Source organism: Cariama cristata, unplaced genomic scaffold (genome assembly GCF_000690535.1).
Source record: "Cariama cristata isolate BGI_N322 unplaced genomic scaffold, ASM69053v1 scaffold19798, whole genome shotgun sequence".
In the NCBI taxonomy this organism is placed as follows: domain Eukaryota; kingdom Metazoa; phylum Chordata; class Aves; order Cariamiformes; family Cariamidae; genus Cariama; species Cariama cristata.
The window spans coordinates 39,262-55,580 of NW_009631912.1; the positions used below are offsets into that span (position 1 = coordinate 39,262).

Consider the following 16,319-nt stretch of genomic DNA (forward strand, 5'->3'; position numbering starts at 1 on the left):
TGTCTCAATATAGAGGCCTCCAAGTAGCTCTGCAGGAGCCAGTTCAGATCTGGCATATTTGTTCCTGGAAGCTATGTACCATGTTTTCTCAGTGCTGGGCATGAGCTAATAAGCCCTCCTGGGTCCAAGCTCCTTGTCTTTGTGGTGCAACTAAACAGCAGACAGGTAAGCTGCCAAGGAAGGATAGTTTAGAGCTGACTATATGTGAGAGAAAAGGGGCATTGTTCTGAAATTAGCAGGAGCTTCTTTCTTATGATGTCAACTCTTCTGCCATGCTGCTAGAACTTGAAATCTGTTGCAATGGCCCGAATACACCTTCTCTCCATCCCTTCCTGTGTGTTTTTATGCACACTTCAGCAGTAACAACTCTGAATTTCAGTGGGTTTTTTGAGTCTTCATTGGTATTATACAGGACAATATGGGCAGTGAATTCTTTAACACTAGTAACTAGAGAGTGAGTTCACTGACTCATTAGCAAAGATGCTTTTCTCAGGGTCAGTTAGATGGTGGAGGGAAATGGCCATTTACAAAACCCCAGGATTGAATGAGTCTGCCTGGTATTGGGAAGTAACATTCCTCTTACACCACAATTCGTTTACAGCCCTCCACTTAAGAAAGAACAGAAGTTTCTTCTACTCCAGGGGGTTATTTCCTTTTACCAAGTGCATTTTCTGAGTGATTAATTGAAAAATAAGGCAAGCATACCTACAGGAGACTACATCCTTCCTTCTGCTGTTCTGCCTCCATTTGCCTGGACATCTCCTATATCTCTGCCCTCTGTGAGTTGTGCTTAATTTCTGCTGAATAAAAACAGAAAAGAGGATTTTGTGAAACCAAGTAGACTGTGGCTTCCAACAAGTCCTTCAAAGAAGAGTCGATACTTCTAAGTTTTTTGTTTGTTTTTTTTTCTTTCCCCTCTGAAGTTTGTTTCAGTGGTTCTCCATCCTGAGTTGTCCATGTAACATTTGTTATCTTGGATCCTGAGTTTGTTTTTATTCTTTTTCCTCTCTTTTTGTTCTCATGGGAAGATGGCTGCACTCTGGATCTTCTAACATGGCTGTCTTGGAAGTGCCATTGTTCTCAGGGTTTCGTGCAGATATTGAGAGCCTAGAGCAGGTAAGATGTAATGAGAGTGCAAGGCATGATCTTGGGCCAGGACCTGGCACTCTAATTGGCAGGGATTCTCTTTGGGGAGCAATAGTAAGCAAATGCCATTGAATGTTAGAGCACTGTCCAAAAAGATGCAATTAAAATTTGGGGGGCAGGAGATTTCACTTGTACAAAAATATTTTTCTGAAATGAGTAAACAGATGTTTTGAGCAAGATTAACAAATTTACCGAACATGGCTAAATGAAGGTTTATTACTGAGCAGAGTGCACAGTAATTAAATGAGACCCATTTGGAAATGCTGAAGTGAAAATGTGCTCTAACAGGAGCTGTTTATGGCTTCTTAGTGGGCTGTGTTATCTCCAACATCTGGATTCCATTTCTTTTGGAGGCTTTGTGTCTTGGAATTTTTTGCCCTTTTTTTTTTTCTTCTGGGAGAACATCATGTTTATTGCAGGCCAAACTGAGGTGGACAGAATGTGCCTCTTACCCAGCCAGCCCTCTAGGGGAGATGAACTGTAATCTTTAGCTTTGCTTTATGTTTTGTGGAAGCATTACAGTGTATTCACTGGTGGTTTTTATGCTGCAAAGAGTTTTTAAGGACTATTTAACTGAAGAGGTGTAAAATGTTTGCATCCTTGAGCACTGGTAGAGCTAAAAAATATTTTGCTTCCAAAAGACCTATTCCATTAATAACTTTATCTTCTTTATACTGGGAGTGGGAGGGATTTAGGGAAAGAATTTTAAAATATAATCATAGTGAAGACCCAGCAGTTTAATTTGACATCCTAATTGGATTCCTAAATTCCAATTAATTCCTGAAAGGAAAAGTGTGCATTGCTTTGTCTTCTCTAGGATTTCACTTGATTTGGCTAATTTATAATATAAACGCCATTGCGTTTTCTCCAAGAAAATGAGACCAATATGTTCCTCTTCAGGGGTTTACAATCCATGTCAAAAGCTGCTGTTGTTAGTCTCCTGGGGTGTCACTGAAGCCAGAGAAAGTTGTGTATTAGTCCCTGAGAAGAGAATTGCATCCTTCCAGTATTAGGGAGCTGTGCTTAGAATACTTTTGTACAGAGATGTATGTTGATCAGATATGAAATTATTCCTTTAAAGAGAAATATCAAAGTTCTTTTGTATCTGTTCACAAGCTGCATGTTGAGAATTCTGTTTTCAAATGCGTGTGTACAATGTATAAATTTTTATTTGCCTGTTGACCTTTGAGTCTGATATTCTCTCTCACATGCAACAAATGGTGCAACAAACTGAATGTGGCTATTCAGATGAGGCAAGACCACCAGTAGGAGGTCTCCAGTATCCCGGTGGTAAGAGAAAGGAGGAAAATTAGGTGAGGGGGCCTGTAGTGGGTTTGGTTAAAAAAAACTGCTGAAGGTACTAGAGTGACAGTAAATTGTACTGCTTTCAAGTGCTTTCAAGTAAGTTCTCTTTCATAGTAATTTACAAAAATAATGGCAGAAAAACTATGGATGGAAACCTGGCTTAGGACCAGAGAACTCAAAATGGGACAGGAGGAGAACAACAGGGTATCTTTGTGGTGTTAAACCCATGGAATGTTTTATCAGCAGAGGGAGAGAGTTGAAACAAAGAAAGCAAAGGGGGTTTCGTTACAGAAGAAGAGAAGAAGAAATTACAGAAACAGGAGCTCCCATTGTCCAGGCTGTACGGAGTGAATATCTTCTTTGCTGGTTTCAGCAGAGGATAGAGTGAAGAGTTTTTAGGCTGAGTGTCCTGAGAAGGTCTCACATGCTCGTGTGTTACAGGGGACTCTGTAGGTTCTGTCACTTCAGTCCCTGAACAGGTTTTTTTCCTTCGTGCCAAGGCAGCTGTGCTCTGGTATGAGGCTTGTTTACGTGGCTGGACCAGACAGGTGTCCCAGAGAAAGACTTGTAAACCAAACATGCTTACTTTGTATTTAGTTGCTACTAAAAGGCTGCTACATGCAGCAATCTGCTCCTGTGCTGTGTCGTTGGCTTACACTAGCCTGTGTTCAGGGCATGTTGTACGTGTTCTAAGTACTGGAAACACTGAAGATAATTGTGAATACATGATTAACATCAGGATATACTCTTTGCAAGGGAACTCTGATTCTGGTTCCCAAATGAACTAGCTGTATAATGTTTCAAAACACTTTTGTTTGCAGTGCCTCTTATTCTCTCTCATCTGCTAGTATATTGCCATAATCCTTGTGCTCTGCGACACCAGCTTGCCTCCGAAGTTTGGTTTCTTGTAGTTTCAGAGATAATCATGTCACATTCAGTGCCATCTTCCTGGTGCCTCAGCATCATTAGTTCCTTGACCAGTTAATGGTCAGCACTCCGAAATCAGAAACAAACTCTGGGCATATTGAAACTGGAGCAGAGAAACAGGGAGACTTACTCACACTGCTTCTGTGTCAGATGCATCAATGTCTGGAAAGCATCATGTGTCAGCTTCGTACCCTTCCTCTGTTCTGTCATATCTCTGAGCCTGGCCTGGATGGAAGCAGTCAGAAGGAAAAAGCAAGCTGCTCAGCTACTGCACAAGAGTTATTTTCCCAAAACTGAATGAGCTCTCCAGCGCGTTAGGCTTTCTCTAGCACTAAAGCAGATCAGTTGGTTGCGCTTTCCCTTGTGGCATCTTGTTGCCTGTCTGAATCTCGTGTTCCTGCCTCTATGGGCAGAGAAGCAGCAGAGTCCCACTGCAGCCCCATCTGGTAGGGTCTCTGGGCATAGGATAGCAAGTGGTTTGTTTTCCTTTCTCCTGCTGTCTTAATGCGAAAAGGAGCTGATTCTCTTTCTTAACTGGTAAGGCTGAGCTCCTGCAGCACAGAGCTGATCCGAGTTAAGTCCTTGCAAATCTCAGACGGATGACAGGTACTTCATGCAGTGCATACTTCTTCAGTGCTTGTGGGATACCAAAAAGCTGGTTCAAAACCCACCATTTTGAAAGTTCTTTGGGTAAAAGACTATGTAGTTAGTGCCTCAACTGGGAGGGGATTCTGCACTTGGGATTCAGTCCTGGGCAGTCTATGTCCGTAACCAGAACAGAATTACTTCCTTTGGGCAGTAGGAGATTTTGCTAAATTGGGAAGGATATTGCATTTTCAAGGGGGAATGTTCCCTTTGAAGAGCTGAATTTCATCTTTCTTATTGCAGAAACTCTTTGCATCTGTAAAAATGAAATGTAGGGACAAAGCTCAAGTATGTATATAGGTAGGCAGTGAAGATGCAGATACAACCCCTATGATTTATTCATGACTATCAAATGTGTATCCAAATCACGCTGGCAAAAATGTAATTCTTCCACCAAAGACCCAGTACTAGTTTTGTTACGTATTTTGAAGACCACCTTCAGCAGAGACAAGTCCTCTCATTCCCACTGCTGCGTTTTCTTGTTACCCTAGCCATATCCCTCCTCTCCTGGTGAGGAGGGGCAGGGCTGTAAATCAGATTTCCTTGTTTGTTGTTTGCCCTCACAAGGGAGCAGTGTGCGCAGAGCGGACCCACGTGCAGCTCTGGGGCAGTGATGGTTAATGAATGCTCTGTTGCACGTTGAGGGCAGCCCCCCTGGCTGTGCAGCCACAAATCCTTCTAATAATGTTGGGTGTCGACAAGGTCAGGAGGTCACCACAGGCTGGTATATATCAAGCTTCACCAGAAAAATGCAACTTTAGCTGAGCTGAGCATTTCCCGGTGGCGCCAGCCTCTCGGAGCCCTCATAAAAGGACTGTCTGCAGCCATCTACTGCTGAGTAATAACAGCCACCATCAGGCCTCTAAAATTATAAGGACAAATTAAATTGGCCCTTTCCATATTGTGTGGGACTTAAACACATGTTCCTTTGCTTGTTACAGTAATGGCAGGAAGCTGTGTGCAGGGTTTTACAACTAGAAGCACTATGCTGGAGAAATTCACAGTTAAAGCTGTTGGTAGCAGGTTTGGGCAAATTTCAGTAGAAATGCTTTTTGCTTCATGTCATTCTTTCTAATGCATAATAATAATAATGCTTTGTTCTACTTTCCACAGAGTTTTCATTCTAAGATCTCAAAATAACTTAGGAACATTAAAAAAAAAAAAAAAAAAAGGAAATATTATCCCTCTGTCACAAATGGGAGGTTAAAGTGACAGGACAGTTTGGAGAACAGAATTAAAGTCTCTGCTCTGACCCTTACTCGGCTACCCAAACTGGGATTAAAACACAATAGTCCTTTTCCACAGACCGTCATCCTCCCCATCTTCTGGATTAAATGTTTTTCACATGATAGATGTGTTCTGAATACAGTTTCTCAAAACGGTAATGGTTGATCGACGGATCGAGTACATACAGCATGACAGTCATTATAATATTGAGATGTTAGTATTCCAAATATGGAAAATCATAGGAGTAACTCTTTTAGAAATTTTAAAATAAAACTTTGTAGGGTTGTATCAGATGATAGCATTTATATTTTTGTGGTGATTCGTTCGCATTCTGCACCGGGCAGATATTTACTAAGCTCTTTGAGATGGTGCAATAATTCTGTAAACGAGAGCTCTTGCACTTTCCTCTGAAGACCATGATCATGATATACATCCAGACCTGCAGTCAGCATGAACAGCGAGAGCATTTTTAACATATGGCTGGGGTAGATTAGGGGCAGCAGCACACCGGATGTGGGAAGTACTCTTAGACTGTGTTCTGATACTCCTTAGATATGCAAATTGTCTCAATAAATAAAAAGCGTAAGAAGAGGTAGTCCGTAGGCCTGACTGGTACAATGCAAATGACAAATCCCTGGGCCTCAGAGGGAGAGAAGATGAGTAGCAGAGGCCTGGCCTGACCGCATTCGTCAAAAGGAAGGATGCCTAGGGCTCTTTCAAATGGCTGCTCTTTTCAAATGTAAGGATTAATTTTCCTGGCAGAAGAATGTTTTGGATTTTTCAGCTGGCGGGAGAAGGGGACCTTTAATACCTGGTGCGATCCGACAGCATAATTCCCTGGCGGTCTGAAGGAGTGTAAATAAGAGACTTTATCGAGTGTTTTGGGGTCTCTGAGGCCTTGCTTGGGCCTTGGTACTGAAAACAATCTGGGAGCTATTCAATTAGATTATGGATGATATGTCAGGCATAGTCCGAGGAAGATAAATGCACCAGGGAGCAGGAGGAACACGCAGCACTGTGCACCTTGCAGGCATTCCTCATCAGGTCACAGAAAAGAACACAGATGACTTTTTCATAAGTTTTATGACAGCAACTGCAATCCTCTTTGCATTTCCTCTCTTTCTTACTGAAACATCCTTTTCCAGCAGGAGAAATCCCTGGGGTTTAGTGTCTGACCAGTCTTGTAAGCAGGCTAAAATCTTTCTTCTCTAATTTCAAACTGATTTCTGTAAAACGAGATGAAACTAAACATGTTGATTTTTTTTTTTTTTTTCCCCCCCAGTTATTGATGAACAAGCAAATTGGATTAAAAAGATATGAAGTAGATGGAAGAAAAGTCCTTTTTTATTTTGATGAGGTAATGACTTTGTTTCTTATAATTATGTTGCCTTTCAATGAAAGGCAGGTGACCGGTGGATCAGGCATAGGTACAGTATGTTGATGGTCCCTCACAGGCAAGGATTACCATGCAGCTTTAACTGGCCAGTTGCTTGAGCCTCTTTTGAGGCAGGTATGTGTTCTGGTTTTGGTTGGAAACCAAAGCATAATAGAGGCAAGTGATTAGCTTTAGCCCATGTAGAATTTCTGGCCAGATATCACTTAGTTGTGCCTCAAAATAATCTCACCTTCAGGTACAACTAACGTTGCTAAAAGGACAGTGTAAAAATGCAGTCTAATTCAGATCTAACGGCACATACCTGAGAGCTGAAGATGAGATCTTTCCTGGCTTGGTGGTCAGCAGTAAATTGTTAGCTAGTTGCGTTAGCAAGCTGGCTGATGACAGGAGTGGTGTTAGGTAGGCTGGGGAATACTGTTTGAGTTTCAGGTTGGACTTTTGGACGTTGTTGTATGGCAAGTATGTGCTTTAAAGGCCAGCAAAGTATCATGTATTTTAATTCATCTTGTTTGGCTTTTATTCATTATCTTTGTCTCTACACCCAGTATCAGAGGTGTCTTCATTCTCCCCAAGTGCCCAGCTCAGCATGTTACATTAGGGGCACATACTATGTTTACTTGTCTCTCTCTTCACTTAAAGTGCAGGTTTTGTTACAAGTCTTTTACATCATTTCATACAGATTCCTAGCCAGTGCATGACCTGTGTAAAGTTTCAAGCTTTCAGAGAGCATATAGTTGGGAAAACAGCTCCTGTTCCTATCAAAGTGTATGATTACTATGAGCCAGGTACGTGTCTGTTCTCCTTTGATTTTTGCCAGTATTAGAGCTTTAGGCATAAGGCTTATTTGTGACTTCTCATTCTTGCCGGCATGCAGCTTTTGAAGCAACTCGTTTCTACAATGTGAGTGAAAACAGTCCCTTGGCTCGGGAGCTCTGTGATGGGCCAACATGCAATGAGGTGGAAAGCTCAGCTAGCCAATGGGTTGGTAAGTTGCACCAAAGCCAAGCAGATTTTTTGGAAAATGAAACCCACAGACATACTTTCCAGGAGTTCAGAACTCAAAATCGTATTTAGGAAAGTGCTCTATTTCACTGTCTGTGTTAGTGGAAGTTTTACAAAGGTTTGTGGGATAGCAGCATTATACTTATGACAGCCAAACAAATCAACATATTCTGCTCTTCAATCACCAAAGTGACTATTATTTGCTTCAGAGGCAAGTTACAGTGTATAATTCTGGAAGAACCTGCACAAGGTGAGATGTGTTAATAAACATAAAGGTAAAAGCTCTTTAAAATGCAGTTTGGTTTTCTTTCTCTAAAATATCTTGCAATAGAGTTCCACAGTTAACTGTAGGAAGACTGAACAATTTCATGCATCAGTGAAAGGAACAACTTTCCCTAGAAACCATACGTTCCTTTCTGTTCTCTGTCATACAAAATAGTTGCTTCATCCTATATTTGGAGTCTGCTGCAATATGGTTCTTTCAGAAAGACAGCTTTATTCCCAGAGCTTTTTATTCTACCAAGCTTGTAAATTCCTATGAGAAGTCTTAGGGAATTCAACATGAAAACCTACATCAGAAAAAGAGAAGAAAATTGCCACTCCATCTTCCCCTTCCACATACTATGCAAAAATATTGCTTTGGTTGTTTTTGTTTACTTTTCAGGCTTTGTTCACTCTGGGCCATGCAATAACATTTTTGGCTGCTTGGAGGATGAGTACTTTGAGCAGTGCATGTGTTCGCGAGACTGTGGCTATGATGGGGAGCCTGTATGTGGATCAGATGGACAGATTTACCCGAACCATTGCCAGATGGAAGTAGCATCGTGCAGGAATAACACAAGGATAGAACAGATGCCGATGTCTCAGTGTTCTGCCTGTAGGTTTCATTGAATTCCCTTTTGTGTTACAATCTAGTTGCAGAACACTAGAAATCCTCACCTAAGCAAATGATAATTACATATGCATGATAGGGAAAAGAGGAGAATTCAAAACCTCCTCTGTATTATTTTGCTACTCATACTACAGGGGATTAAGTTAAAGAGCAGCTGCCTTCCTGCTTAGCTCAGAATAACTAGTTTTCTGTTCCTGTGAAGACATTTTACCAAGCAGAATGAATGAACTTCAGAGGAAATTAGTGATGTTGTTTTATCTGAAGTGAATAATCCTAGATAAAAATGACATCCATGAAATGTAACATTCTTTGGAGATTCTGCATGGACTTTGAAGATGTGCAGTGTAGTAGCTCAGTGAACTGAGTATGCCACCCATGGAAATGCAAATGTTTTCTAGAGATTCATTAACCAATTTTATGACCAATGCATTTATTTTTCTTTTTATTCACAGCTAAGAATTTACCGGAAGAAAGGGAGACACACTCCCACATAGCTGAGCAACCCAGTGTTCAACAAACTCCAGCAGGTAATATCACACCTTTGCATTTATCCAAGGCCTTTTCTTTAGTGAGTTTAAAGCTTACCCTATCACTGTATAAAAGTATATATTGCTGTTAAGCACATTTAAGTAAATATGCTGAATTTCTTCATCTTTTCGAAAAGACAGAACATTCAGATATCAGAAAAAATGAAGAGGTCAAGGAAACTTAGGATGATAACTATTCAACAACAGACTAGCTCTTCCAGTCCTTTTCCTTTCAGGAAATCTTCCATGATACCTGCTCTATTCAGTGCACGTGCAAGATTGAGGTAATTGTTCATAGGAGTGGGCAAGTGACCTTATTTTCTCAGCCTTGGTATGTTAGAACAACACACACTCTGTGATCTTCTCTTCAATATTAAGCTGGAAAGATCACATTTAAAACCAGGCTGATGTAATGTGTTTCAACAAACAACTGAACAGGACATGACAACAGACCAAACCATTGCAAGAACTAGAATCCAGGTGGATTAACTTTGTCTCTAGCAGTTCTATGCAAAAATTGAGCTGGCAGTCTAGTTTCTCTCAGAGCTGCTGTTTGGAATAAAGGGCCTTAGTGAGCAAAAATGTTAAGGTCAGTAGATGGAGTAGCCAGGAATTTGGCTGCTCATTTTATTTGGTGCTTATATTCATACACTTTTTTCCAAGACTCACGTCGAACTTGCTCATGGCTCACAGTAAATCTCACCAAGCAGCAGTGGAGGGTCAATAGAATAGTTTGTTTCATGCTGTTTCTAGTAAATAAACTGGACTAGATTTTTCCTGGCTGCTTTCCACTCATTAATTTTCCCCTGGCCTCTAACACTCCTAACAAATTGGTAAAACAAGTTAATTCTTCAGGAGAAGACTCTGTGCCTTCTCATGTTCTTCTTATGCACCAGAGTTCAGACCAGCATGTGTCCAACATGAGACACCATCCTGTTCTTTGCCCTTCCTCTGCTCTATGGAAGTTGATGGAGAGCTTTCTTATTAAGGTTTAAGAGCATGGTGAATATTCTATTGTGACTATTTCTGTAGGTCATTCAGTCTTACAGTGTTTAATGTCTCTCCTGTTTTCCCTCTCTCTTTTTCTGGACTTAGTGTGAAAAATATATGTATAATCTCAGACTGCTGTCTGTTGGAATAACTGAGATGAATGTTTGTTGCCCTTTCTTCTGTGCAAATGCTAGGTACTCAGCATGGAAACTCTGTTTGCAATCTGAACCCTTTAAAGCAGCATTCCCAAACTGCTCTGTAGGACACTGCTGGTATGCAAGGCCACACTAAGTGTTTTGCTGCTGGTCTACAAAATAGGGCTGCAATTACATTATTTTCAAATAAAAATTTGATCATAAGAATATGATTACATGGGAAAAAAGTTGTGGAACCTGAATGTAGTCCACAATCCAAAAATTTTCAGAACAGTGTTTCTGAAATAACCTGCATTAAATTGTCTGTCTAGGGAAAATAACCCTCTGGTTTCTGTTCTAAACAGACAAAAGTAATGTCAGCTAGTAGGCTATCAATAAGAGCAAAAGTGGAAATTCTGATATTTTTTTTTTTTTCTTTTTTTGTGTGGCATTTTTATACCGATGTTAGATTACCAAACCAGTATGCCATAACGATATGTTTCTCAAAGCACAAGCATTTAGGGCTGGCTTTGTTCAAGGATTCATGAGCGTTCAAGTTGAGAGCCTTCTGGAAGGCAGGTACTCTTCTGAACTGAGCTGTCTGAGCAGCCATGGCAGAGTGAGCATTCAAAAATAAAACCGACTAAATCCTGCATCAGGAAAAGTGCCCAGCATGTGACTTTCATTAATCCTCTGGGCTCCTCTCAGGTCAACCACACGGTACATGAATCAAAGTTTAACAAATGAATGAATCCCTCCTTATACACAGGTCTCATTTGGACTCACTGGTTTGTTAGCATTGAAGCATGTGATTGGTTTAAGTCTGCTCAGGTGCTCTGGGTTTCTAGTGAAAGTTCTGATGAGCCATGTCTAAATCTGTGATTTCCTAAAAGGATGCAAAACTCCAGGAGCCAAATCAAGCTTAGGGCAGGTTGGTGAAACTGCCTTAGTGCGTTAATCTTCAGGAAATACCATTTTCTTGGAGAACCTCGTGGTGTTTATATTGTCTGAAATCCTTCTGTATTTGCCATATGACTTGTGCAGGCTCAGCTTCGTTTGATTGATGCTTTCATTGTTAGCTCTTGTCTATGTTACCCCAGCAATGGAAACAATGAGAGCCAGGTTCCTTCCAGCAAACAGTGGGGAACTTCATAATGTGTTCGGGCTCACTCTGGCAAACACAGACTTACAGTGGAGTTCCATGTACACCAGTGAGTTTGGTAGAATAAAACAACAGCTTTTGAGTTATGCTGTTCAAGGTAAGCAGTTAATTATAGATAGTCCTGAAAAATCAGGATGCAGTACTTCTTTCAGCACCTAGCTATTGTCAAAGCATTTTAAAATGCCTTTCAAAAGTCTGCAGCAGATGTTGCAGCAAGTGAGGCAGAATGGCTGAGGTTTGATATTAAAACTGTAGCTTTTTTTTGTACAGATGGGTGAATCCTCTTCACATCTTTAGAAATATTCTCTTGATTGAGAGGGAAGTGGACAGGATGACAGGACTCAACTCAAACGACTCATGTCTGAATCCCCTTCCTCAGCTGTTCTTTCTCACAGGCAAATTACTGAGATTCAGAGGGATGGAACAGGTTTTTGATGAGTGGCATGGACCCACCTCTGCCTCTAAGCATTGAAACTCTGCTAGTATGCTTTCACAGCCTGTTGCAGTCATATTTGTTTGCACCAAAAGCTCCTGGAGCAGGATTTTGGTTGCTAACTGGAGTATCAGTATCTCAAGTCCCTTTCTGACTGTGGCTTTCCTAAGATCGTTGTCACTCTAGGCTACGGGTGGATTTCAGAGCCTCAGGGATCCTCAGTAGCTCTGATGCCATCTCTCTGTTGAAGCAGTGCTTTGACTGCTTCCATAGATCGTTAACACTCCTCTGAAATTGCCTAAATCTTCTCTGCCGAAAGTGCTAAATGTACGGCCACTGATGTTGGAAGACAGTATGTTGATATCAGGGTAATGTGATTCTGCATGTATTTGATGGAAAACCACTATCGAAGTGTGAGGCAGCAGTACTCAGTGGTATCATTGCTGCTGTGGTGTTGCACTCTGTGCTGCTCTGAGCAGGCAGCCCACCCAGCTTCATGCTGTCTGAGCCCCCAGCCTTCTCCCCAAGGCTGGAGACATATTATCTGTACAGTTCTGCTCTAGCAGTTAGAAGAGCCAGTAGCTGGAAGAAACTACTGGGTGGAATTACGATGCTTTTATTTGGTGGTGGTGTTTTTATTTTTTAAAAAATTAAATGCCATTACCCATCACTAGCTCCTAGTAGGAACATGAGAGTGAACTCTGCTTGCAGGTGGAGTCATCTCGCAACACTCCCTGGCCGGCGCATTATTCACAGGACCGCTGTTCTTTTAGGATTGATTGAACTGGCAATGGGCCATTTTTCCTTTCACCCCATCGGTGTTCAGCAAACATTGGCTTAGGCACAAACATTTGGAGATGGGGGAGTGGTTTGTATGCAACAGGAAATGTCGGCCTTTCATCTTTGCTTTGACTCCAATGCTGCATTCCTGGGAAGAGTGAGGTCTGTGATGTTAATTCTGTCCCTGGTGGACAGCAATCATCCATTCATAGAGCGAGCTCATGATCTGGCAGGTTCTCACATGGAGAAGGCCAAGAGGAAGCAAACACAGAGCCTGACTCCGCTTTCAGGCAAGTGTTCCCTTGCCTAGGGCTGAGCCTGTTGCTGGGAGGATGTGGGAGGCAACAGGGAAGAGCCTTCAGATATTTTATTTCTAGAGGACAAACATTTTCAAAGGCCTTGATGAGTGTTCTCCTTCAATTAAGCCAGCTTTGCTGGGGAGGCGTGAGGGGGACTTTTCCTCCCTGCAACAACTATATTTCAGTGATTGCTTTGATTTGGATTAGAGCAGTGTACACAGAAAGCAAACAGGAAAGATGGACAGCTGAGCTGGCTCGAGGAACAGTTTAGAAAACGAGGACCTGTTGATATTCCTAGAAGTTTTATCTTGCAGTCTTACCCGCTGGACAGTGAGCAATCACCCACCATGGAGAGGCACAGCCTGTTTTGAGGGGGATATGTACTGAGTGACCTGCCAATGTCTTAGTATAGACTGGTATGAATGCAAGTAGGATAAATACGTGTTTCTGCCTGTGATGTGTCTGTTCCTATCTTAAATGATGGAGGTTTCTCAGTGGCGTGTGACACTGCTGAAGCAGATGTATCTCAGCTACTGCTAGTTCAGACTGAGGGAGAAGTGAATGACTTTGATGTAGCCTCCTGGCCTTTTGTGCCAAAATCTTCGTTCTTGTTGGGCTGAAAAGAAATCTAGCAGCTTGCACTGATCGTTTTCATGACATACAACAAGTAAACTGCTCCATCACAGTCTGCCCTCTAGCTTTGTAACTTACTTTTATAAAACAGTGTTTAAAAGAGTGCACACGTTACATGTCTTCGTATGGACTGGTCGCTCCTTAACTGAGGTACTTGGCTTGGACCTAGTCAAAGGAGAGAGATGTATTTTCAGGGTGCAGAGTAACTCATCTGTGACATCTGGCATTCCCAAAGATACCTCTTGCTTTAATCTTACTACGTACAGGTCTCAGGGTGCACTGGTTCCTAACTTAAGCACCTTAGTTAATTAGATACTTTAAAATGAGACTCTGAGATTTTTTTCAAGTTACATGTTCCTTTTTTCCCCCCCCCCCCCGCCAATTCCTTTCATTTTTTTCCAGAGACCAGGTCTCAGACTGTGAAATTGAAAATTCTAATTTACAGCAGCTTTTCTCCTTGCACGTGAATCTAAGCATGCGTGTGCAGGTCCATTGACATGTGTAGCCTTCTTTACTCATGTAAGGCAATCATTTGTCATTTGGCCCCTGACTTGCCTCCTTGATTAAAATTCCTTTCCTTTTATGTCATTCCCCTTCTCTGTGATGCAACATGTAATACCAAAATGCAATTTCTTTGATTAAAGCACAACCTGAGACTCTGTGGTTTCCTTTCCAGCAGAGGAAGGCCCTCCACTACAGACGGATCTGTCATACTACTCCTATGAATATGACCCAGACCCCTATGCTTCAGAAGCTGACGTTTTTGAGATTGTGGCAGAACTGACAACAACAAGCACGTTAAAAGAAGCGGACAAGATTCAGGAAGTGGTGGCAACAGTAGAATGGTGAGCCGGAGAGCGGGGGATCATAAATCCGATTTGAGAGTCAATATATAATGTACTAACTCATGTTTTGGGTAAAATGAATTCAATTCCCAAAAGGGACATTCTTACAACTGACTTGCTAACCTCTTTAGCAAGGAATCACCAGGAACGAGATCTTGCTAGGGCAGCATATAAAAGTCTTTGTGAGCTGAGTATCTCCATCCCTAGCAGAATAAAAAGTGACCCTTTAAGCTTTTCTCTGCCCAACCCCAGTGATATTTTACAAAGATATGTAATGGGAAGGTGACTTTTCTTCATTATGTTCTCTTTTCGACAGAAATATATAATTTAAATAAAGAGAAGAGGCTCAGAATCAACTCCTGTATGAGTTTGTTCCTACAGACGACCTGCTGCAGAACAGAAACCGAATGATGACTACTTCCTGATGCACTCAGAACTGTAGGCTTTGCTGCCCCATGGGGGGGATCTGGAGCGCTAAGGGGGACGCTCAGTGTTATTTTTCTGTCAGTTTTCCTGCCTTTTGTGCATCCCCTTTGGATTACTTCCAAGGATGGGAGACCAGTATGCTGTGCCCTCTAGGTGAGAAAAATAGGGGCTGGAATTCAAACCTATAGACCATTTCAAAGTGTTCTCCTTACTATCAGGATACTGCAAATGCCATTTCCTAGCTACATTTAGAAGCTAAGTCCAGGCCTTGTGCTTAGCTGAACTGCTGTTTGAGGAAAGATGGCTGAGAAGTTTTCTCTCAAATTATAATAATAAAAATCAGTGTGTTTTGCTAACTATGACATAGCAAGAGGCTAATCGTCTTCCCCAGCCCATGAGTAGTGCACCCACAACAATGTCCCACAAGACAAAAAATTCCCTAGTGGCTCCATGTTCAGGAAAGTTGTTGGGAGGTACATTTTACAAGAGAAAACTGAAATCCACTGTCAGGGCTGAATGAAAGGCTTGACTGTCTGCCACGTGGCTGCAGGCTTCAGATGGGGAGTTTGCCAGCCACAGCAGTGACAAGGGTTAGGTGGGTGAGCCCTCTTCGTGTTGCACTATGTGCTGATAAGGGCTGCTTGCAGCCTTCTCAGCCTCTTTCCTCCTTGTAACCCTGGCATGAAAATAAAGCTGACCCAAGGTACAGTCATTTTAAATGCTTGCCTGACTTCACCAATCACTTTTATTTTGCTCCCACTAGGATCCCCATACAATGGTTGTTCTGGATATGGTAAACTATGTGTGAGCCCTGGGTCTGCTGGCCAGTACAAGTCACTGGTGTCACAGAATCCCTTAGACTGACCTGCCCCAAGCAATGTGGTAAAACTAAAAACAAAAGCTTTGTGTTTCCAAAAGTGCAGGAGCCAAGATTTTTTTGGTTTCCCTTCCTGCCTGGAGCAGCATTGTTCTCTTTGGAGGAGAACATGCAATTGCCTGTTGCAAAATAGTGTTAATATTTTATCTTCCCACTTCTATTGTTACTAAGACCCAGAGTCGGGTGGAAACTCCTTTTGAGGGTGTTTATTGGTGAATGGAAACAGGAAAAAGCCCAGCTCCATTCATTTTTAGGGCTTGTTTACACAGGAACTGTGACAAGAATATATCCCAGTATAGACATTCCATTCCAGAATAAAGGCAATTTTATTCCAGAAAAATGTCCACATGGGGACAAAACAGGAGGTATCCCAGAAAAGCTGGGCATATGTAGTTTCCAGTCCTTTTTGTCTGGGGCCAGATATTTGCAGAATGTAGTTGACATGATGAAGGTCTGGGTCTTGGAAGTTCCCAGAAATTTCAGAACTGCTTTGCTGGCAAGTTTCCAAGCCTTCCTTCATGGCTGCTCTGAGCTCTTCTCACAGTATCTTGACGTGGCTGCTGCCCGTATGTACGCACTGCTGCTCAGCAGAGGTTTTTGCCACGTCTTTTCAGTGTGCATGAACAGACCATGTCCTGACTGTGTCCGCATAGCACAGCGGAAGCACTGGCGG

General features: G+C 42.0%; 1 protein-coding gene across 1 annotated transcript in view; it reads left to right on the top strand.

Annotated features, from left to right (window-relative positions):
- The window catches only part of CPAMD8 (C3 and PZP-like, alpha-2-macroglobulin domain containing 8), a 52,529-nt gene extending 37,233 nt beyond the window's left edge, over positions 1-15,296 (top strand). Inside the window, exons 35-42 of the mRNA XM_009706156.1 lie at positions 1,029-1,116; positions 6,533-6,607; positions 7,326-7,431; positions 7,521-7,631; positions 8,313-8,525; positions 8,993-9,067; positions 14,175-14,343; positions 14,660-15,296. Of these exons, the coding sequence (XP_009704458.1) occupies positions 1,029-1,116; positions 6,533-6,607; positions 7,326-7,431; positions 7,521-7,631; positions 8,313-8,525; positions 8,993-9,067; positions 14,175-14,343; position 14,660 (838 nt within the window). The 3' untranslated portion in view covers positions 14,661-15,296. The remainder of the gene's footprint in view (positions 1-1,028; positions 1,117-6,532; positions 6,608-7,325; positions 7,432-7,520; positions 7,632-8,312; positions 8,526-8,992; positions 9,068-14,174; positions 14,344-14,659) is intronic.
- Positions 15,297-16,319: the final 1,023 nt, after the last annotated feature.